At 39.1% G+C, this 22295-nt stretch overlaps 2 protein-coding genes across 2 annotated transcripts in view; both read left to right on the top strand.

The window, feature by feature from the left end:
• The window catches only part of LOC131796802 (sulfotransferase 1C2-like), a 2708-nt gene extending 1678 nt beyond the window's left edge, over window positions 1–1030 (top strand). The window contains exon 4 of the mRNA XM_059114406.2: window positions 575–1030. Within this exon, the coding sequence (XP_058970389.2) occupies window positions 575–856 (282 nt within the window). The 3' untranslated portion in view covers window positions 857–1030. The remainder of the gene's footprint in view (window positions 1–574) is intronic.
• A 2016-nt stretch (window positions 1031–3046) lies between these two features.
• Window positions 3047–21901, top strand: LOC131796761 (SH3 and multiple ankyrin repeat domains protein 2-like). The gene is made up of 22 exons (XM_059114360.2): window positions 3047–3175; window positions 4884–5064; window positions 5733–5804; window positions 6140–6265; window positions 6549–6620; window positions 6955–7063; window positions 7426–7577; window positions 7687–7731; window positions 8024–8146; window positions 8790–8906; window positions 10542–10619; window positions 12223–12289; window positions 12402–12953; window positions 13649–13744; window positions 14233–14284; window positions 14653–14765; window positions 15224–15348; window positions 15762–15900; window positions 16000–16098; window positions 16602–19270; window positions 19748–19803; window positions 20553–21901. Exons 2-22 carry the CDS (start codon window positions 4972–4974, stop codon window positions 20791–20793), a joined length of 5196 nt encoding a protein of 1731 aa, XP_058970343.2. The 5' UTR covers window positions 3047–3175; window positions 4884–4971; the 3' UTR covers window positions 20794–21901.
• The last annotated feature ends 394 nt before the right edge of the window (window positions 21902–22295 follow it).

Here is a 22295-nt window from a genome sequence, read left to right on the forward strand (position 1 = left end):
GGTTAGAGGGAGTAAGTTTCTGTGATGCTCTGTCGGGGGGGGGGAGGGGTGGGGGCGGTAATATAACAAGATAATTTGGTTTTATCAACTGATTTGATAATGTAAATTAGCCAACGTAAGTAGTTTTAAAGCTGAAGTTTCGAGCGTTAGCCCTTCCCCTGACGAAGGGTTAACACTCGAAATGTCAGCTTTAAAACTCTTTACGGTGGCTAGTTTACATTTTTATCAACTCAATTGATAAAACCAAATTGCCTTTCGGTTACCCTGCGTGCCCGCAAGAGGCTCTGCAAATCCAGACACGAGTACCTCACCTGTACACTTCCCCTTGATTTTTGTCCAGATTTTTTACAGCATTTCCTGGTTTAGGAGGGTTTTAACCACCCTTGAAATTAATCAACCAACGGTTACATCCATAGAATTATTTCAGAGCCACAACATACTATTTATGTAAGGCCTTTTTTTGTTACATTTTTGCTGGCTCTAGCTAGTTCCCGGTTACTGACATTCGTTTAGGGATAGCTGATGTGTGCGTGGTCTAAACTTCTGAACATTAATGAACTTTTATATTTATTAGGACCTACCTTCTCAAATACGCTTAATATGTAAATTTCTGGGCAAAAACATAACAGAGGACATGGTGGACCGCATAGCTCAACAGTGCACCTTTGACGCCATGAAAAATAATTCATCGGCTTACTGGATGATGACTCGTGATGGCGAACTACCCAACTTCCTCAGGAAAGGTCAGATTGGAGGCTGGAAAGATTACTTCACTCCTGAGTTGATCCAGAGATTTGAAAAAGAAGTGCTTGGCAAACTGGATGGTTCTGGGCTCCAGTTTGATCTTGGTCGATGATTTCAACTGTTGTTGCCACAGAGCATGCGTGGCTCACGCTGGAAAATTAGCAACAATTCTTCTATCATTCTGTGCTTTGCAGCGCATCAATGTGTTTTTCTTTCAATTCGTTTAAAGTACTTTTTTAAGAAATTGATCAAATTATTTAGTGTGAACCATAGGGCCCATATATATATATATTAGGAAAATTGGGTTAACCAAACTCAGCTGCAGCTGAAGCTGATTTCCTTCAAGGAGCTATAAAATAATAAGCAAATTTAGAATAATTTTTTCAAGGCATAACATAGAGCTATTATTATCTTAGTTCTATACTTTTGATGAAGGGGGTAACTTTCTATAGAAACTGGTTAGAGCTTTCAATAAAAACCGATTACTGTCGTTCTACCACCGCCTAAAAGGCCCCTCATCATCGTCTGTCTAGCTTGCCAGCAGGCTCTCGTGTTTTGGGTTTCGCCTGACGGCTCCTTTCATTTCCGGGCACAACCGACTATCATACCACTGTAAACTAGCCACCGTGGCCAATTCACATCATCAAGTCAGTTGATGAACTAAATTATCTCAATTTCATACACTCAGGTTAATATCAAACATGATATGATAAAATACTGACTCTCGTCAGTTTTTAGGCTTTTTTAAAGCTTGCTTCAGGTAATTCAGTTGGTTCAGATTGAAGTATTCTTACTTCTATTGTTATACAGAAGGGCCTTTCGAGAAGAGACGCCAAAGTAAGGCAACTCCTCTTGTTGACAGAGTGCAATAATGATAATAATAATAATCACGATAAAATAAAATGAAAAGAAAATGAATATCGTACTGGGTATATTGGTCTATGTAAGACAAATTGATGATGTTACAGTCTCAAGTCCAAGAATAGGCGCCAAAGCTCTCTCATTTTAAGATAAGAGTCGCGGTTGGACAAGAGATCCTCTCACTCAAGGCGCTCTCATTCTTTAGACTGAACTCTGAACGGCGTATAAAGCGGACAAATTAAGTTGAGAGGATTTGAGGAAACTGTCATTGCTTAAGAAAGACTAAGTGATAACGCACTGGATCTTTGGCATGTCTTTCTACGAAAGGAAATGAAGATAGACAGTCTACTAAAGAATTGTTTAATGAGGACCCTTACGGAGGATAGTCAGTCTTATGAAATTTAATTCAGATCATAGAACTCTTTTTTCATTGATATTGTTAAAAAAATATTTTGATTCTTCATTGATATTATAGTAATTTCGTTTCGTTATTTGGCTTTGTCACGTTTTTGCGTAGAAATTAAATGATACTTAACATCTAATTAAAATCCAAGCGTCTATTCTCTCTAGATTTTAATTAAAAATTGTGTTAAAAAAAATTCCAAAAAAAAAAGGAGTATTATAAGTTTTACAAGATGTAAACTCACTGTTCGGGTAACATTTAAAAGCATATTAAGAGACTCGGTATAAAACGGTGCCAAACGAAGTAACCCTCCACTTCTTAGTAAACTTGACGAAAATATTCACAACTAATTAACCGTAGTCACGCCGAATTTCGTGATGCCATGCGACCGAGTGAGGAAAGTATAAGGTTCGCAACCGAATTTCTAAGACATCATCCTGCAGAAATGGAATGAAGAATGGAAAGTAGCTCCGTAGACTTATATATTGATTTTATCGCGTAACAAGGCTTTCTCAGACGAATTGCTTACATAGTTTACGATTACGACTGCGATACAATAATCGTTTCCGTTAGATGTTGTTATTTTTATTTATAATCCCATCCTTATCATCCAAAACCTTCTACTTCTTTTCTTGATCTAACAATAGAGTCACTCAAACTTTTTCACCGATTGGTTCAATTCTTTTTCTTCTTTTGTTTTTAGAATGTTTCTGGTTGAATAGGGTGTTGAACCGCCGGAAGCTACGCTCAAAAGGTATGACACGTAGAATGTTCTATTGAAACATCCAGAATATGAAATCAATGTACTTGAATATGCGATGAATTTGGCGAGGCGATTATTCAAATGAATCAGTTTCGTGTTGTCTTTGGAGCGATGATTGATTAAGCCAATTTTTTGTTTGCGGAGATATTGTGATTCTGCGATGAAAATTTCGCGGCAAAAGAAACAAACATTGGGGGTTTGAGTACTTTGTCAGGTCACGAATCAATCAACCAATTAGTTTTCGCGGTTTCGGTCACGTGCCATGTAAATGATACGTTGGTTGCGATGAACGCAAAAAATGGCGTCTGAAAAGTGAAGTTATTGTACGTCGGGTAGTGGGGCAAGACACCTGAAAATTCGTCGAGTTTTACACTATATGAGTTTCTTGATTTGGAGAAGAAAAGGTGAGTCAAGCGATTTTTCTAGGAAAATCTGTACTATATGAGACAACTCTGCTCATATTCTGCATTTGCGCGAATTCTGTTGTTGTACCCACTTGAAACTGTCCTGATTCAAACATAATCCAAGTTGAACTAACTAATTTAAAAAAGGGCAGGTATTTATCGCGAATAAATGGCATTTTTGACCGAAGATTACTAAATTATTGGTTGGCGGCTGATGTCTGGTTTGCTGAAAATTATTTTGCCGGGCATCTGTGTTGTTTATGAGCGAATATGTCGTGATTTCCCTTACCACCCGGTAAATAGTGTAGTTTCCGTACCCGAATATCTTACAGTTTATCGCATGGATGTTAAAAACCTTAAACCCTATCAGAATTTTCAGGACGACCACCTGAAGTATGAATTGTTTGTTCTCCTCATTTCAGTTTTCTAGTACTATTGTCTGTGAAATGTTTTAGCTCATATTTCTCCGTTACGATAGCATTCCCATTGCGAAGGTCAGGTTTTATATTTGGCGTTCGTGACTGTTTGAGGTTTCACCATTACGATCGATTAAATTTCTGGTCGCTTAGTTCGAGCTACAGAGGAAAGATATTTGACCAGTTTGTATTCCCAATTTTCTATATTGGATGTTTTGTGAAAAAATGATATTTGTTCATGTAACGAGACAGTTTCTTTGAAAGCGTGAAATTACCTAGTGCTCCCCTTGAAGGAATGTTCTTCACAGGAAACCAGTCGCTGTAAAAGTTCGTCTGTGGGAGATTTAAACGTAAGCTTAAGTGTCGTTGACGTTTTTGTGGTATTTGATTATATTGTGAAAATGTTGTGTTTTCGAAAGCTTGAAATATCGCATAATAATACGGAGATTTTGGTCCAGATTTCTGATCTATTGTCTTTCATAGGCTTATTACGGCAGTAATTTCTGTGATCAATTGTCCATTGTGAGTTTGTCTTTAAAGGTTCATTATTTTTCCACCTGAACAGACAGCAAAGTATTCCATCTATGACTGCTAACCATACGCACGCTCATAATTTAAGTAATCTTACACATTATTGAATGATAAGAATTTTGACTTTTGGTCCATCTCTTATGCTTGTAAGAACAGGTTCATGATCATGTGTGCAGCTATTAAACATATTTTTTTTGTGGAAGGGGTTTGAAAATATTACCTAGCAAGAAGGTTTCTTTACTCTTTGATTATTCTTTTTTTTTTGTCAAATCAGAGGATGAAAAGAGAAACTTAGGTCTCACATCTACTTTGATTTATTTGAAAAAAGAATTATTGCCAGAAGAAGGATAAAATGCTCATGAATTTGTTTTTGTGCTGTTATCAATAACTTCAGTGCCAGCAAATGTAAGATGAATGCTTCCTGTTCCCTTTATTTGTAGATAAATGATAAAGTGCATGTGCCAAATTGTAGATCCTGTGATCAGTTGATGTAAGAGTTTCTTATTAAAAAATTCTTTACAAATTGGGTCTGTTGAACTATATTGCTTGGCAGTATTTTCAGAGATCTCTACTGTAGTAACTATTTTGAAAAATGCTTCGTGTTTGGTGACCAAAAACGGGTGTCAGTGTATTTTTATTGATAGTAAGACAAGTGTAATTTATGAAAATTTTTTCATGTATTTGTAGTCTTTCCAGCCACTTAAAGGGCATATCAATTAAAAACAAAATTGTAGACTGACCAACCATATTGTTTTTTGTAGGGAAAATGAATTTGACACACCAAGCTTGTTCAATGGCAATGGATAAAGGTTCATCAACATCAACAAAGGATTTCATTTGAGGTTCAAGATGAAGGATGATGTTAAGGTTGAGAGCAGTGGTGGGACAGAAACAGGTGTCACTATTGAAGTACTAGTTTCTATGCCAGACAAAAAAATCCAGGTCAGCAACCTACTTTGTATTCTTCTATTTAAATAATGGGTTAGATAGGTTTTCAACTCTGGGCCAGCAATCTGATAGCTAGCATATTTGAGCTTTTCATATCTTGCACTACTATTTTCAAGGCTGATTCAATGGTTGTTTTATGCTGACAAGGGTGTTCTCAAACAGTTTTTGTGTGCATTGTCCCACATGCACGTACTTCATAGTTGTAATCTGCTCAATATTTGTATTGTTTGGTTGTGTTCGTTTTTAAAAACATTTTTTTGTTCTCTCCTTCCTCTCTCTGCAGCTTTTTTTTTTTTAATTTTTCTGATTATATTGTTTTTTTTTTTTCATGTTTTTTCACTGATGAAATCTAATTTTATCGTGGCAAGTCATGTAATCATACCTGGGCTGAAACTAGGTTTAATGGTGTGCCTGTTTAAGTATTTTGGTGGGTAGGGCAGTCTTAAAGGCTGTTCTAATAGTCTTGATTTGGGTTGGTGTTATTAGCCCTAAGGCTCTTGGGCACCAAATCTTTATTTGAGATATAAATATAGGTATTGTAGGCATTGCACTGCATAGTTCCCATTTAGAATGAGCATAGAACTTTTTAATTTCTATCATCCAGTTTCTGTGTAATTTGATTTTAACTTTTTGTTAAATAATATACTTGTTCAATATTACAGAAACTTTATCACTTTGATGTTCACGACAAAGTATGGAATGCAAAGTTACATGTGATTAATGATTTAATTAAGGTAAGGATACATGTACAAGAAACTCTAAATCGCCAGCCTTCTTTTAAGAAGCTGAGACAGATGTACATGTACTTTATGTTTCCTCCTATCATCATAATTTGCCATAACAGCAGCATGCTGTGATGTTTTTCAAAAAACACAACTTTGAGGTCAAATTTTATTAAAGAGTTACTGTCAGGAAATAAGAGCTAAAAGAAAAAACTGGTCAGTGTGAGGGGGGGGGGGGAGGGCCTCCTCCTCCTTACTTAAATTTAATCTGGGGCCTTATAATATGTGACCTTGAAAAAGTTAACATTTTAAAATCTTATCCCTTGATTACATTGTGAACATTTTAGAATGTGAAAGATGCTGCAAACTATGGATTCTATGACCCACCATGCAATGGAAAGTCAGGCAAGTTTCTTGAAGAAGAGAGATTATTCACTGATTATCCGTTATCAGGATCACCTCCAGTTCTTGAGGTATGCATTGACTTATGGAGTAATTATGTATTAGTTATTCATACAATTATGACTATGATTACATGTACTTTTTGGACTGTTTATTGTGGTTATCGTCCAGGCTGTCTTGAATCCTTCAGATGAGGTTTTTATGTAGAAGGGAATAAACAAGTAAGGCAGATGCTACCAGAAATTAGAGGGTGCTGGGTATCAAGTTTGTGGTAATCATGATTGCTATTTGCTTAAGTTTGTTACTCTGCCTGGTTAGCTGTATAGTGTTTAATGTAACTTGATTTTGTTACAGTTCAAAAACAAAAGGAGAATTTACCGTTCCATGGCATATGAACAGAAGACTCTGCAAAAACTGAATATAAAGGTAAATGAAAATATACATTGTATAATGTAGTCAGTCATTTACATGTTGCTAACTCTGTTTAGTTGTGCCTACTGTAAATAAGAAGTGGTTTAAGGCCCCATTCAAACCAGCTTGCAGCTGAACTGGACCAGCATATTAAGCATATATTGATTTGCTCATTTCAGAACATTTTAAAGTGAAGGATGTTGTAAAGTAATTCTTGCTTTCAAGATTTTGTTTGCATTTCTGACCTGTCATTCAGCTGAAACAAATTCATGACTTCATGTAATTGGTTAACTTGCTCCTGGTTGTGGACATCCCTGTTAACTTTTGATGCTTAATCTCTTTCTTTAAGACAAATCAGAAGAAGTTCTTGGAGCTGGTCTCCTCTGGTGCAGTTAGCCAAGTGGGCAAGATGGCTGAGAAGGGAATTGATCCTAATTTTCATGATGATCGCACTGGAGGTAAAAAATTGGATTATACTTGGAAAAGCTTTGTAATAGTTTACATGTATCTGTATCTTTTGTTTGTATCATATATTTACCAGTAGTATAAGATAACTTTATTGAGTAAATGGCTCTTTGTAAAGGGATCAACTTCAAAGGCAGTCATTCTGTTAAAAAAGGGAAAGAAGGAAAGAAAACTACAGTACCCCTTAAGTATGCATTAACAAAACAAGGGAATAAAATGCGCCAAAAATTGCATGCAATTGCAAAGAGCCAAAAATTTGGGTGTCAAAAAATCAAGAAGTCAAAAAGTGATAGTAAACAAAACCAGAAAAATTGAGTTTAAACATGTTAATTCAACTTTTCACTTTGATTTACAGAGACACCACTAACAGTAGCAGTAACCAAAGACAATGCAAGGGAAATGATAGTTACTTTGGTAAATGGAGGAGCATTGCTGGACTACAGGACACAAGAGGGACTGACTCCTCTTCACAGAGCAGCAATAGCTGGAAAAGCAATATCTGTCAAGGTAACTTGAATTTTCCTCCTGTTGAATTATTTTGTGGTACTGTTACAACTGTATATATTGATTGGCATCATTCATCTTTTTTTTTTTTCCTTTTCTTTTTTTTTTTCAGACCCTTTTGGATTTTGGAGCATCACCAAATTACAAAGACTTGAAAGTAAGTAAAAGTATGGCTCAGTTTTGAGGTGTCTTACCTGTGACAGGGGTATAAATTTCTAGAAGGCTTTCTTAACTGTGGTTTGGTTTATTTTTCTCAGTTTTTGAGTATGTCTGTGAGGTATGACAGTGGGACTGTTGCAAAAAGAACAAGAGACCCCTGTATTTGGCCAGTGTGCCTTCCCACATTCATAATTAGTTGGTGCATGATAAGAGTATGCACATTTCAGTGCGGAAAAAAACTTTTTCTGAGATACAAGTTTATTCTTATTATTGATGTTTACTCTCTGCAGGGCCTCACACCATTATTCTATACGGCAGTTTATGGTGGTGACCCATACTGCTGTGAAATTCTTCTTAATGATCAAGCTGAGCTGCACATTGCTGACCATCAGGGCAAGCAGGAAATACACTTGGTAAAAATTGCTATGTTGTTCATACATACTGTAGTTGTAGTGAATGTCATTGATTTTTTTGTATACAGTTGCTTATGTTTATGTCCATGCATTTCACTAAATGCCCAATTCATAAAAGTTTGTCCGTGAGAATGTTCAGCTTTTAACTTTTCTAATTACTCCAGTGCGGCCTTAGTACAGAGTTATTACATGTGTTCCCTTTCTAGATGTTGCTGAACCCTATGATCATGGTAAACTTCTGGTCGCAAACATTTCCCAGTTGTCAAGATTGAAGATCAAATAATACTGAGTTTGCAAGTGAAGGAAATTACTGAACCTTCACCTCTTTTCAGGATTAAAAAAATTGGTCTTGAGAACAGCATCACATTATCAAAATTGTAGAATGGAGGGGCTCAACTGGAACTTTGTCTCATTTTGTCAAAGAGCTGAGGTTGTTGCCATAACCTTGATCGTACTGGCTTCACTGCAGTTCTTTCAGTTAAAGATACATAACATACATATGTACATGTATCTACAAAACTCCATAAGGTGTAATAATGATGACATACACATGTCCTTCATTAACACATCAATGAGGCTTGACCTGAATTGTATGTGTGCATTCATTTCTTTATTTGAATTGCTTTTTGTTATGTGTCACTAGGCTTGTAAAAATGGTCTTGTTCAGCACTTGGAGCACCTGTTATTTTATGGAGCTCAGATTGATGCTCGTACTGCGTCAGGCAACACAGCATTGCATGTGGCTGCTCTTAGTAATCAGGTACTCACGTCCGAAGTAAACTTTATAAACTGACATGAATTTTGATCTGGTAACCTCTCAGGATCCACAAGGTTCACAAGTTGCTTAATTGTCAATAACTACCACAAGTAACTTTAAACGCGCAATTTTTCCACCCTTGTGCAATTTATTACCCAGTAAACAGGTGATAACAGTAGACAATAAATTATCTCCTTTAGGCTGCCATCATGATATATCACTAAATTCCCCCAACTGATTACAGTGTGCAGGAGCCTTGGGAGAATCAGCGATCAGATAATGAAAATTACTCTGTAGAGGTTTAAATTTGCATGTATGACCGCAAATAAAAGCGGATCATGGAGTTGTGGCTGGGTAAAATTGAAATTGTTTTTCGTATTCATTGATTTCGATCGACTGTATCCATGGCATGTTTCTATAATTACAAAATATTGTGACTAACACGTGAGTACAGTCAATCTCACTTACATCGGAAATATGTGTACCTGTACATGCAGACGTAAACTTATTTGTCAACATAGGTCAGAACAGAATTAGCGACTTTCCGTTCGTGTTTACATTACTCATAGACAAAAACCAGCGACTATGGCTGCGGGCCCTTTTCTGTAGTTTACTCAGCGCATGATTTATTTAAATGAAAATGCCGGAATAGAAACTTCAAAACGTCACAGTAGATACCTCGCATCAAAGTGAAATCAGCCCAAAACAATTACACAATACTCCTCACCGCATAACTCGTTCCTTTTTATAAGGTTGCATGGGAAATCATAGTAAGAACGCAGTTTTCTTTTACATAACAATCGAGTTTCAGCAAGTGAAAGGGACCTCTGCTGATTAATAGGCTTTGCTTTGTACAATGCGCAACCGTCCGTCAGGCTGTGCTTAGATCGCCACTTGAAACCGTTCGTCATGTCTTTTCTTTTCTTTTATGTAAGCACTTAGCAAAGAAAAAAAAAAGGTGATGCAATGAATTGTGGATGAAAGAGTGATGTTCTATGACCCGAGAAAACTACTGTGTACAATGCTTGTGTTTATTTGAAAAGAGTGAATTTTGTTTAGAGTTACTTACAGCTTGAGACAGTTTTCCCTTCTGAGTAGCATTCATTCATAATTTCTGACATACACTTTAACGAATATGCATGAAAGTGTCGTATTTCAATTAAAACGTTGGAACACCTGAATCATAACTGTCACCAATCAGTATGGATGTGCTATTTTAGGAGAGTCTCGGCATTGTATATTCATGCATGAGCCACGGACTGCAGCAAATGTATTCTTTAGGAAATGCTTCGGTGGTCACGTCATTTTAACTTCGACCAAAAGAAATATTGAAGGTTTGAACAGGTTATCAAGCCACGTGTGCGATAGGAATTTACCATAGACGTACAATGCTGTTATAGTTATAAACCCCGAGTAGGTGTTAGGTAATGTAAAATCGATAGATGCAGCTCAGAATCAGTTTACAAGATTTTTAAGGCTCCACAAAATGGAGCCGCTTGGGCCGTGTCAACCCATTTTATTTTAAGTTTGTTGCGGTATTCCGCTTGCACACGAACTGCAGTTATCACTTATTTGTATAGATGTAGTTTGTTTAGCATTTGAACGCTATGGTTGATGTGGTTTTCTTTTCTTCTTCAGGATGAATGTGCTAGAGTTCTGTTGTTCAGAGGAGCGAAGAGAAATATCTTGAACTACGCGAATCAATCTGCATACGAGGTAAGATAATGATTAAGTTGTTGTGGATGTAAGCATTCGGATTATAAACCCTAAGTTCTTATTTGTATTTATCACATAGAAAATCCAGGCGTGAAGGCCCAGGTTGCGTGGGGCTTTGAGCCCAAATAAAGACAATTAACGTTTAATTTGATCATTGTGGTCGAGGAATATTTTTGAATTACTACAGCGGACTTTTAAGGATCTAATCCATTAATGTTTCAAATTTAATGCACAGAAAGTGAAAATGTCATATTCTCGGCATTGTATGATGTAATGTGCTATTCCTATCTTTTTGCATTAAAGTTGGGTAAAATTTCGAGGAAAGTATTTATTTTAGTTCGCGTGACATCTGGTTAGCTCATAATCTTTTAGAAATTTGCATATTCAGACGGAACACTATTTTCCAACTTAATGTGCTGCTATCGTGTTACGCGACTTTTTTCACGAGTGAGGGCAAAGTATGTGGACATTTTATACTCTTTTGATGATTCCAAATTCCATCAGTTAATGGCATAATCTTAGAGAAAACATTCTTACAGGTAGGTTTGTCCGAGTTCCTGTTTCGTGAGACTCGTCAATTTGACATTCTAACTTTCCGTCCGGAGGGTCAAACTTTAGGAAACAGAGTTTTGTTTTTATTTCAAAGATGGAAGTGAGTTGTTTATATTCTCTTGTAATATTGCCAGCTGCTTTTACAACGATCAGTTTCCGTTCTTACTTCAAGAAACCGTACTTTTGAATTGACAGTGGATATTTAGAGAGAGAGAGATAGAGAAACTGTTTTCATTCTGAACCTGGTGAAGTTCAACTTTTTATAATGCGGGCTGGCGAGTTTTTTTTCAAACAAGTTTTATCCCCCCTTGGCAAAGGCATGAATGATTTTTATCTCGGTTTTTGTTAGTTTGTACTCTTTTTTTTCTTTTTTGGATGCGCACTGTGATGTTTTCTCTGCCAGGTGTCACAAGATAATGCATCAGACATTTTTTATATTGTCATTTTCTAAATCCGGCCCAATATCTTGTGTTCCGCTGAATAAACTTAAATGATGATTCCAGAATACAATTCATGGCATTGTCTGAAACCATCGCGTTTGAGCTTTTTTCAAATCCCGCAAAACGTTTTAGCAGGAGAATTATGAATAGAAAGATTGCATTAGGCAAATGGGTTCGTCTTTAAGTCAGACCGAGTTTTGACTTAATCGAGGATACCTTTAGCTGCAATGTTTCGTTTGTTTGTTTATTCCTTGTTTTTTGTGTTCAGTTCATTCCTAGAATGGGACATAAGCTGTCAAGTCAATGAGCTCGTACAGAACAGATATATACAAGTCAAATATATAGGTTTTAGTAAAATGTAAATAATCGCTCTCAAGTGGGAGTTCTTCCAGATAAAGTTCTGTAACTGTTCTCTTATTTCAGTCTCTTTTCCATATTGCTTCGCCATATACAAAGGTTTAATTACTCTATTTATAGATGTAGTCTGTTAGTAGTGTTTGAAAAGTTAATGCTGCAGCTAAATATAGGGTTTGTATTTGTGACGCGGAACCTTGAATCCGCAATATTGAAAGCAAAAAATGAGTAATTAATTTATTATTTGATTCTTCAAGGTTGCCGCTGTTGGTGGGAATAAAGAGATCGCTGAGTTGATAAAGAATTTCAGTGAGAAGGATATAGGTATGGCTGCGCATATTGTAAATTAGATCAGTAAACAATTGTTATTGGTTTTCACCTTGAATAGGTTTTTCAGTAAACTTGCATCGATGAAATTTATCTTTCTTTTTCCCAGTCAAATTCTCTGGAAAACCGAGCTACAGTACCCGTCGTCGTAAATCTGTTTCCAAGCCGAAGGCATCGTCGTTGTTTCCTCGGACACCTTCGGAAACTCAATTGTCTGTCAAGAGCGACTCGTCGCCGCCGTCGCCTGATTCGTCAATACACAGTCTCCCATCCACCACGGCCTCAGAAACAGCATCGGTCGACGAACCTAGTGTAACAATGAATGGCGATACCGAAATCCATAATGGATCCCGCAAGAATCTCAACAGAACTTTATCAGCGAGTTCCACGGCGTCTGATTCTTCGTACGGTTCGGAGTCAGACTCTGGCGAAATGTCCCCACGCGACCACGAGAAGCGGAAGAAACGAACATGGCGTCAGTATTCAGAGCCAAACATCTCACAAAAACCAGCTGTACCACCCGTTAAAGCAGTATCTGGTGCAGCAACAATACGAAAGAGACTCTACGCCAGCGTACCTGGTAGACGTTTTGTGGCTATCAAGGATTATAGACCATTAATGGCAGGAGAATTGGCGCTCGAGAAAGGCGACGAAGTGGAAGGTAGGTGGCATAGTGGTGGAGTAGATTACTTGTAGATTACAGATATTTAGTTACAGTTGTTTTAACGCAATCCACTGGTTTGACTGCACATCATCACCAATGAACTGTCATGTAACGTCGCGGTTTAGAACCGAACTTGAATGTCTGTCGGTTTTGATCAATGATGCTGCCTAAGGTGAGTGTGGGAGGAGGACTAGAGAGCTATCAGTGCTTTTCGTGATTATGAAACTTAAAATGTGTAATTGCCAAAATATATACCGTTATGAGAAATCTCTTGGGCGAGAACTGTTGAATTGGTTTTTGTAAAGGCTATTGTAATTAATAGCTTGAAGGTCAGACAGACTGAGATCTCGAAAATAACACGTTAGTCACATTGCGTGATACTGGACAGCTTGTGCTGTGTACATAGCCAGGGAGTTGATTACAAAAGAACTCAGACTCGTAATAGTTATTTTTTCATAAAAGGGCTGAAACGACGCCTGTTCTTAATCTTTCATTTTTGACTTGCCTACGTCAATGTGTCAATTGACAAAAAGTATGTTATTTCATGTTGTACAAATGGGTATCATTGGAGATTGTAGTGCCAATCTGATTGATGGGAATTAGGGTGCCATAGCAAAGTGTTTTTTAATTTGAAGTGCTTGTGGCTTTGTATTGTTTCAATATGTGTTGTAATGAATTTGATGTGTTTCTAGTTTTGTTCGTTGGCGAGAAAGGCTACTGGGAAGGTCGAGTAGGAAATTCAACTGGCTGGTTTCACCATTCATATGTCGAAGAAAAGAAAGGAAAAGGTACGTGACTCTGACATCAGTGATATCGGTTTATTCCTTTATCGCATGCGGTCCAATCTCAAGATTTACTTCTCGCATTAACATCAATCCCTACGTTATCTGCGTCTAGAAAAAACGAGATAGAGGAAAAAGCTAAACGAAAATCGCACGCGGAGACTTTTGCGGCTAGCTTTATGTGGACTTTGTTTTTAGTTGGGTTTCCTTGTAGGTGGCAGTGTTCTTTAACTCAAAGTTTGACGATTCGTAAAATGTATCTTATTAATTTAGTGTCAGTTGTTGAGTTTCCGGTGAGTTCTGCTCTATGGCTGTTTTCATGAATTGTCACGCAATGCTCGCCCACAGAGTGTCATGACGGACAAAAAGCGGCTGGTTTGAGGTTCATGTTATAATGTTGTATTGATATGCCTGGTAGTCAAGCTGAGGTTTCTTACCTTGAATGTATAAAAGTTCATACTCTAATCTCGTTATATTTCGTCCATGTAATTTAGGAAAAACCAGACCAAAGACGATGTTTGCTCGGCCACCGTCACAGGCCAAAAGGTCAGTACTTTTAAGTAGTGATTGAAATAACAAGCCTTTTGCCATTGTGCACTGCAGGGTGTTGTAAAAACTCATACGGTGTACAATCTAGACTCTTGGCTTCTTTCGTGACGTCTTGTCACTCGCAGTGTCTTCTGTCGTTAGCTTTATTTTAGTCTTCACGAGACTCTTAGGCGACTTTAAAAAACGTTTTATACTTATCAATAAAACCTCAGTTGAAGGGTTACCTATAACAGTTTAACTGTTTGTCCCTTTCTTGTGAGGCCAATGAGAGTGTAGTAAGTAATAATGAAGGGTTGATTTTCTTTCTTTTTTTTTTTTTCAATCTTGAACCATTTCATTCTGTTGCTACTGTTTCTTTTTCTCAGCAATTCTCAAGACTTGAACCACGTTGGCTTAAACAACTCTGCTGAAGCTCCTCGGATTGTAACTCTACTCAGGAGCAGTGCTGGTTTTGGCTTTCAGATGAGAGGAGCCAATTGTAAGTTACACTAATAATTGTCACTTACACCAACTTCTCGTTGGTTAGTAACGCGATCAGCTTCTTAAAGTGTATTGTTACCAGTCAGTGTTGCGTTACCTCCCAAATTACGGGCACAGAAGAAGAACCACTATTGAATGTAAATATGATTTATGAAGGAACTAGAAGTCAAAGCCTTCACAGAATATCTGAACAGTGCTATTCCTATTACTAAGCCAGGAAGAGACAGCTTGGATAAGAAAATTTAACATTACGACGGCTTTAGACTGAAACATTATCGAGAAAAAAAGGACATCAAAAGGAACATGTTTGACGAGCAAAAATGAGTGGGAAAAACGGCTTCTTCGTGAAAAATATGAGACAACAAACATGGTATACCGAGCCTTTAATTTAATTTTTTGCAAAACTTTCGATAACGAAATTTCGTGTCATTCTTGCTCTATTGTTTCCGTCGGCAGCACAAGTTCCGCGACTGAATTTTGAACCTACTGCTGAGTTTCCAGCTCTTCAATACTTTGGGGAACTGGAAGCAGGTGGACAGGCAGACCTGAAAGGTATAAAGGCAGGAGACTTTATATTAGAGGTCAGTATACATCCTCGCTACTGCAATTACATGCAAGCTTTTCGCCAAACGTTTGCGAGACGAGGGAGGTCTGGGTTCGAACCATGGCTACTACTCTCATAGTGCCTTTCATCACCCAAGAGCCTTGAAAACCGCGAGGGACAAAAAAGTCCCTCTGGTAGGAGGAGACGCAGTCCCGAGTTGCGTCAAGCTACAGAAAGCGCTGATGATCTCCAGCAGCTATTGGTCTCTTGGTCTCTAATACTTCACCTTGCCGGGTACAACCCCCTTTCCCCCCTCCCACTGACCTCGGCACCGCACAAACATTTATAAGCACGAATCTTTGCTAGCAAGTGTAGCTGCATTTACTCTGTGCGAGAACATTTTGGAAACTGTTTCTTGCGCTTTCTCTCATCATAAATTCTCATTTTCAGGTTAATGGTGAGGATGTGAGGACAGCGACGCATGGCCACGTGGTGGCGTTGATTCAAAAGAGTGCCAAGTTGGTTAATTTGAAAATAGTCACAGCAAAAAGTCCTGCGGTAAATGGAACTGATCATAAAGATGGTAACGGTACGCCATGTTAACACTAGCTACCTAGGTTCAATTTAAAAGTTTTGTTTTGTACACTGTCATGTGCCTAATATGATATTATGGCTTGTGATCTTTTAGGTAACAAACTTCCTCCGCCTCCTCCAAACCGCGATCCATCTACTACGCTGACTTTGGGTCGGATGAGCACGCTTTCTTCCAGTCGACCCTCGCTTTTCGGTGAGTTTAAAGCTAACTTTCTTAGTTAACCTGACAACCGAGCAGCCGACCGCCTTGTCTTAAGCACGTCTGTGCACTGGCAGAGCTCGGATGTCTCATGGAGCGACATGTATTTCCTTGCATTTATAAAAGTTTTTGGAACAATGCACCTAAGATTTCTGACGCATTAGCCTTCAGGCACCGTTTAATCCTCTTAAAAGCAAGTTGTGAGATGTTTTGTAAGTGCAGTTGCAAATGCTTGAGATTCAATTACATTGGATTTCAGTTTTCGTTTATATCCGTTGACTGCCTTTGGATAGTTTTGAGTGTAAAGGCAAAGGAGAGGCCATCATGCTCTACGTGAAGCATGGGGTGCGAATTCCCCAATGTTGGTCTTTTCTTGTGGCCGTTTGCTCTCCTTCGCTATCAGGTTGTATTTGAATGCTATCATTACGTTTCCTTTAGCTTTTGGTTACTTAAAAGAATATACTATTTTCTGAAGAAAATGATTTCCTTTTCCACAGAGATGAGCATGGGCGAAAGCTTTGAAGAGCCCGCGAGCTACCGCGTGGACAGTGTCATAACTGTTTCAAAGGAAAACCGCTGGCACAGTCTTCAGCGACAAAAGCCTCAGGCTCGTAAACCAGTTGGAGTTCAAATGAAATCACAAACTTTAGTTAAACGCAGATCAAGTGGGGACCTAAAGAGCGGAGGAAAAATTGGTTATCAAAGGGCGCACTCAGTGCACAATATGTTACCTCCCTCGTATGAATCTGTGGTGGGTAAGCGACCTCTCTCAGCTGCAGTACCGGTGGACATGCCTGTTGTGCCGGATGATCCCAGACTGCCGCGGTCAATGTCAGTAGATAATACTGCGTTATCAAAATATCACTTAACAGCCATGTCGACCCCTAATCTTGACAAACCAATTATAGATAATGGCTGGAACAATGGCTATGGCTCTCCTCCGAAGGAAGTAAGACGCGACTCCATGCATGGACCGTATAACTACGGTACTTTGGACAGAAGCAAAACGAGAGCAAAGGGTTCTGCCAACGTGGAGGCTGTTGTTACCTCGCCAGTAAAAGCCACCGTTGTAGCTGTGCAGAGCACAGAGGCCAAGCCCGAGATAACAGTGGTAGCAACTCCAGTAGAAGTAGTCGAGTCGACGCCGACAACCCTTCCGGATACCCATAGGGTGCCTTCCAGTGAAGTCCTGTCAACAGGGAAAAAGGCTGAGAAGCCTGCTCTTCCTCCTAAGCCACGAACGTTATCTGATGCTCTTCAAGAAGCTGTAGCAGCAAGGAACCAACGGATTAGTCGGAAGTCGTCTGCTCCAGAAACTGAGGTCCCGTCATCTATTGCGGTAACGAATGCAAGAGAAAGAAGGGTTAGTACTCCGACAAAATTGAATCCTCGTAAGACGGTGGATGCATCTCAGAAAGTTCGCAGCGACATAATGACGAGGCTTGAAGAAAAATTCACGGAAGACGATTGTAAGGTAGAGGTGGGAGAACGTGAACGATGCCATACGATGCCACGACAGCAGGAGAAGCAATACCGAAGTAATAAAGAGAATTCCATCTCTCCCGCTATGGACGAGCAAAGCGATTCAAATAAGAAGGGACTGGTGATGTCTTCTTCGGCTGATATCCTCCGTCGTTACACGTCTCCAACTCGCGACATGAATAGACAGTCATCTTTGGATACCTCGGAGGCTGTCCACAGGAATACCAAGAAAGGGAGTGAGAATTTGCAGAGACAGTTGTCGGAACCAGTCAGCTTCGATCGTCAACCGAGGGCGCAGGCACTTGTTAAACCGCCAGCTGCGCCATCGCAGCAGATACAGCTGGGTGTTCGGGGTAAGCCTGCGGTGCCGCCTCCACCTCCTACCATGCGAAATAAAGACATTCCCTCGACACCGGTCACAAAGGGGCTGATCACCGCTGATGCATTATCCGCTAAGAAATCTAAGCTGAAATCTACAGCTAACGAGAAAGGGATATCTTCAAATGCGTCTTCTCCAGCAAGAGGAGGACTCGCGCCAACGTCCGGTACATCGCCTAATCTTGCCACACAGCATTCAGATTTACTAGCGAAGGCTGTAGCTGCGCGTGCAGCTCGCATTTCTACTCAGTCTCATTCAGACGCTGATTTGAACCCAGTAGGACGAACTGAGAGTTCATCAAAGTATGTTGGACAAACTGCAAGTTCACCCAATTATGTTGCTGTTCAGAGAGGGCCTGACCTCAAAGAACTGAATAATAACAAAATAAAATCTCAAGTGGAAGTGAGAGCAGTTAATTCTCGCGGTAAACCCTCACCTCCTGTCGCTCCCAAGAAGCGATTCAGTTCATTAGATTTAAGACAACGAAAATACGAAGGCGAATTTAGAGAAGGAAGAACGACTTTGAACACTGGTAATCACTCACCAAGAATTGGGGAAGAACGCTCTCTGCCGTTTGAAATACCTGCTCCGGTTTTGTCAGAGGAGGACAAGTCTGTTATGTTTTTGGACGAAGTTATTAGAAAAGAAGCAGAGAGTGAAAATTGGAGTTTGAACTCTTGGAACAGTGGCACAGGCAGCGATTCAAGCAGTGAGGTGTTTGTTCCTCCGCCCGTATGGCCTGCGGAACAAAATAAAGACTCAGAAAATTTGTTAAAGCCGTGGTACGAGAGCAGCTCTCAATCAGAGGAAAGTATACCTGCGAAAACCTCTGAGCCAGAGAAAGTAACCAAGACTATTACAACCAAGAAGGGTTTTCAGATTAAGTTGACTATTGAGTCGAAACGAAGCGACTCATCGAAACCAGTTAGAACTTCTTCTCGTACGGATTCTAATGATATGGACATTTCCGAACCACTAACACCCAGAGTTATTGAGTCAACGAGAACTGATTCACAGAAGGAAATGCTACCAAACGAGGCAGTCCCTCAGGAATCAGATCTTGACGAGGAGTTGAAAACACCAGTAGTAGAAAAGGAAAGTGGGAAAAGTCGATTTGAATTACCACCACCGCCTGATTTATTTACAGACAAAGACGAACCACATGTGCCGCTAGATTCACCGCCTCTACCTCCCCCTCCTGAATTTTCACCGCGGGAATCCAAAACATTAGTGTTCAATTCAAAAGAAGATACTGGGAACAGAAATTGTGCCTCTCCATCAGCAGAAAGTGATGATAGTAGTAAGGTAGGTGTGGTTCTTTTTCTTGATCTTTGTGGTGCATGATGAAAAGACGAATTAGAAATGTTATGTATCGCATTTTTCCTTAGTTCTCCTTCGCAAGACGCACACACATAAAAGTAACAGACAGATTAAGGTGGTGACACACTTTGCGATTTAATCGCCGATCGCGGCGATTTGATTGCGAGCGAAAAACGCCGATATGTGTTTGACGTGCCGGATTTTGACGACTAGGTAGAACTGGCGAACCAAACTGTTTCATTCTTAATTATCATTCGACTGTTGATGAGGACTACCCGGCCAGATCATTTAAATCGTATATAGCCAAAATTAATTGAATTGTTCAAAAAAGAATAGAAAATGTTTGAAAGCTAGTCTTCTTTAAACCACAGAGAAGTCCATAGTCCTAACCCTGTTGTTGTCAATTCACAGCTAAAAGTCACTGGTATATACGTAACATTTGTGTATTTTATCTTAATCCAGGATTCGGTAGGCTATACAGATATATCGTCCATATTTGGTGGATACTCTCGGCCAATGTTAGTATGAGTGGTCTGATATATTACTGTTTACACAATAATAACTGAGATGTAACTCTCGCTTTGTTTTGTTAAAAACTTATCTTTTATGGGTGCGGGTCTATAAAACCTCTCACCACCGTCTGTTTAGCTTTCGAGCAGGCTCCCGTGTTTGGGTTTCGCCTTACGGTTATTGAGACCCCCTTTTAAATTACCCTGAAAACCCATGGCTATTTTATAAAAGCTATAGACTGTAGGCACTTCCTATCGGTTTATTTGCGTAATAACCCACTTAGGATGTTGGTTCAACACTCGGAAAGGCTACAATTACTCGCTATCGGCTCGTGATTCAGTTCTCATTTTCTTCTAACATTTCGCGTGGGTTATGACGCTGGTAAACCGATTAAAAGTGCGCTCTTATGCTTAACGCACTGCCGCTGAACAACACTCTAAACTCACTTAGACTAGTTGTAGCCTGCTAGTTTTTCTCTAGGTATCGTGTAAGATCTTTTGCGGGAAAGAGATTGGGGTCACAACCTAGCCCCTTCTTGTTTAAAAGCCAATTTAGCGGTTGGTTTCTCTGCGAGCCCGTAGGATCGGACAAGTAGTGTAAACTCGCTTGAACATTTTCTGTTCAATATCAGGTGGGATATGAGCCATTGGAAGTGAAATATGGTTTATTTTTCCTTTCAAGTAGATTTCAGTCTAGCTGACCACTTTCGTCACTCTGTTTTGTATAAATTCTTACCATGAATAATATTGTCTTTTAGGCAACCATTCTTGGAGAAACCAGTGTTAGACTGGGATTGCGACGACGTGTGCGGCTGGTTGGATTCCATAAACATGGCTCAATATAAAGAGACTTTCAGGGACAACGACATCCAGGGAATCCATCTTCCCGAACTAACGAAGGCTGAACTGCGCGAACTGGGAGTTAAGAGCCTGGGACACAGGATGACTCTCGAGACCGCCATAGCGAGGCTGTCGCAGCCATTGGAATCAAACTGTTAACCAATCGTTGGCTTTTCTGATTTCATTCAGAAGGGAAAAAAAAACTGGTCGTAATTATAACTTCTTAGTGTATTTCGTTGGGAGTGGCCTCTATTTACTTAAATTATGGTGACTGGTATTTTTGTCGATGTAAAGGGGTCTTTGCTATTGTACACGATAATCTGTACAATTGTAACTAAAATTGTATGGAATTTTATTGTTGCATACGGGTGCCCGAACATTATTTAAAGCGCAAATTTTTTCATATAAATATTTCCATCGCTTAAAAAATGGGTAGTCTTTTTTCGTTCACTGTTTTTCCGTTCACGAATTATAAAGAACGAAATATCTTCATTCATCTGTTTGCGTTCATTTTAGCAAAAAAAACATGACCAAGCACTTGGTAGCGTTTTCGACACAATTGCTCATTCCGTTAAATGCATGTTTGCGGGAAAATGAAGATACTGCTTCTTCATGTACAGGAATTGATAGATGTATAGGGGTCAATTTTGCATCAAATATTTTGGCCTACATGGGCCTAGCTTTTGAAGTCAGAAGTCGCTTGTGAAGGAAGATCACCATCGTTCTCCATTTTGAACAGTTCGCTGTAGTAATTTATGGTCGAAGAATAGTTATGGAAATGAAGTGTAACATGTTACTGAGGACGTTTTTTCCGCATTCGAACGGCTTCTTATATCCTTATTTGGGATTCTATTTTAGAGCGTTTTTCTGTTAATATAATCGACAATTTAGGCACATGTTTATTATACAGGTTATATTATTTGGTAGGTGACGTATGGGTACCCATTAATGAAAATAAATTCACATTCCACTTGCTTTATTAGTCTGGACATAGGGAGCATCATGGACTATCGATCATGGGTAGCCTCGTAAAACGTCCAAGTAAATTTAGCCATGAATGAAATCGTCTTAATTACGGATGACCAAGGGTTTCAAGCTGTGTGGGTATTGCTCAAATTTTTCTATTTCTACGCATTTGAAATTTTTGAAGACATTGTACTAAGGCTTGATGTGTTGATTCCTTTAGAGGTTTAGATTCCGTCAGTATAACATTGTAAATGTTCATATTGTTCGACTTGCAAACATTTATTTTTTGCATGCAATAAAGATACGTATTTTTAAAGTACAATGTGTCGTTGGTAACCCCTCTAGCTTATAAAATTGGACATAACTGTCTAAAATCAGAATCGGACACTGGTGCCTAAAATGGAAAACTGGACACTATTGTGTAAAATCGGAAATCGGACACTAGTGTGTAGAATCGGACACTAGTGTCTAAAATCGCACACTAGAGTATAAAGTCAGACACTAGTATCCAAAATCGGAAATTGGACACAAGAGTTGAAAATTGGAAATCGTACACTAGGGTCCAAAATTGGAAATCGGGCACTAGCATCAAAAATCGGAAATCTTTCACTGTAAGTCTGCTAGTTGTATTAATCTTGCATGATGCGCCTATCCCCCTCTTCCTTCTGCCCCTTCCCCCCCCCCCCATCTCTCCT

The sequence above is a fragment of the Pocillopora verrucosa genome, chromosome 1 (assembly GCF_036669915.1).
Source record: "Pocillopora verrucosa isolate sample1 chromosome 1, ASM3666991v2, whole genome shotgun sequence".
Taxonomy (NCBI): domain Eukaryota; kingdom Metazoa; phylum Cnidaria; class Anthozoa; order Scleractinia; family Pocilloporidae; genus Pocillopora; species Pocillopora verrucosa.

What these genes read in the sequence shown, in the direction of transcription:
- LOC131796761 (XM_059114360.2), top strand. Translation starts at nt 4,972, where the DNA reads ATGAAGGATGATGTTAAGGTTGAGAGCAGTGGTGGGACAGAAACAGGT. An exon ending in TCAGATGAGAGGAGCCAATT is followed by an intron (nt 14,766 to 15,223) that starts GTAAGTTACACT and finishes TTCCGTCGGCAG; the next exon opens with CACAAGTTCCGCGACTGAAT. An exon ending in AAAGTGATGATAGTAGTAAG is followed by an intron (nt 19,271 to 19,747) that starts GTAGGTGTGGTT and finishes ATCTTAATCCAG; the next exon opens with GATTCGGTAGGCTATACAGA.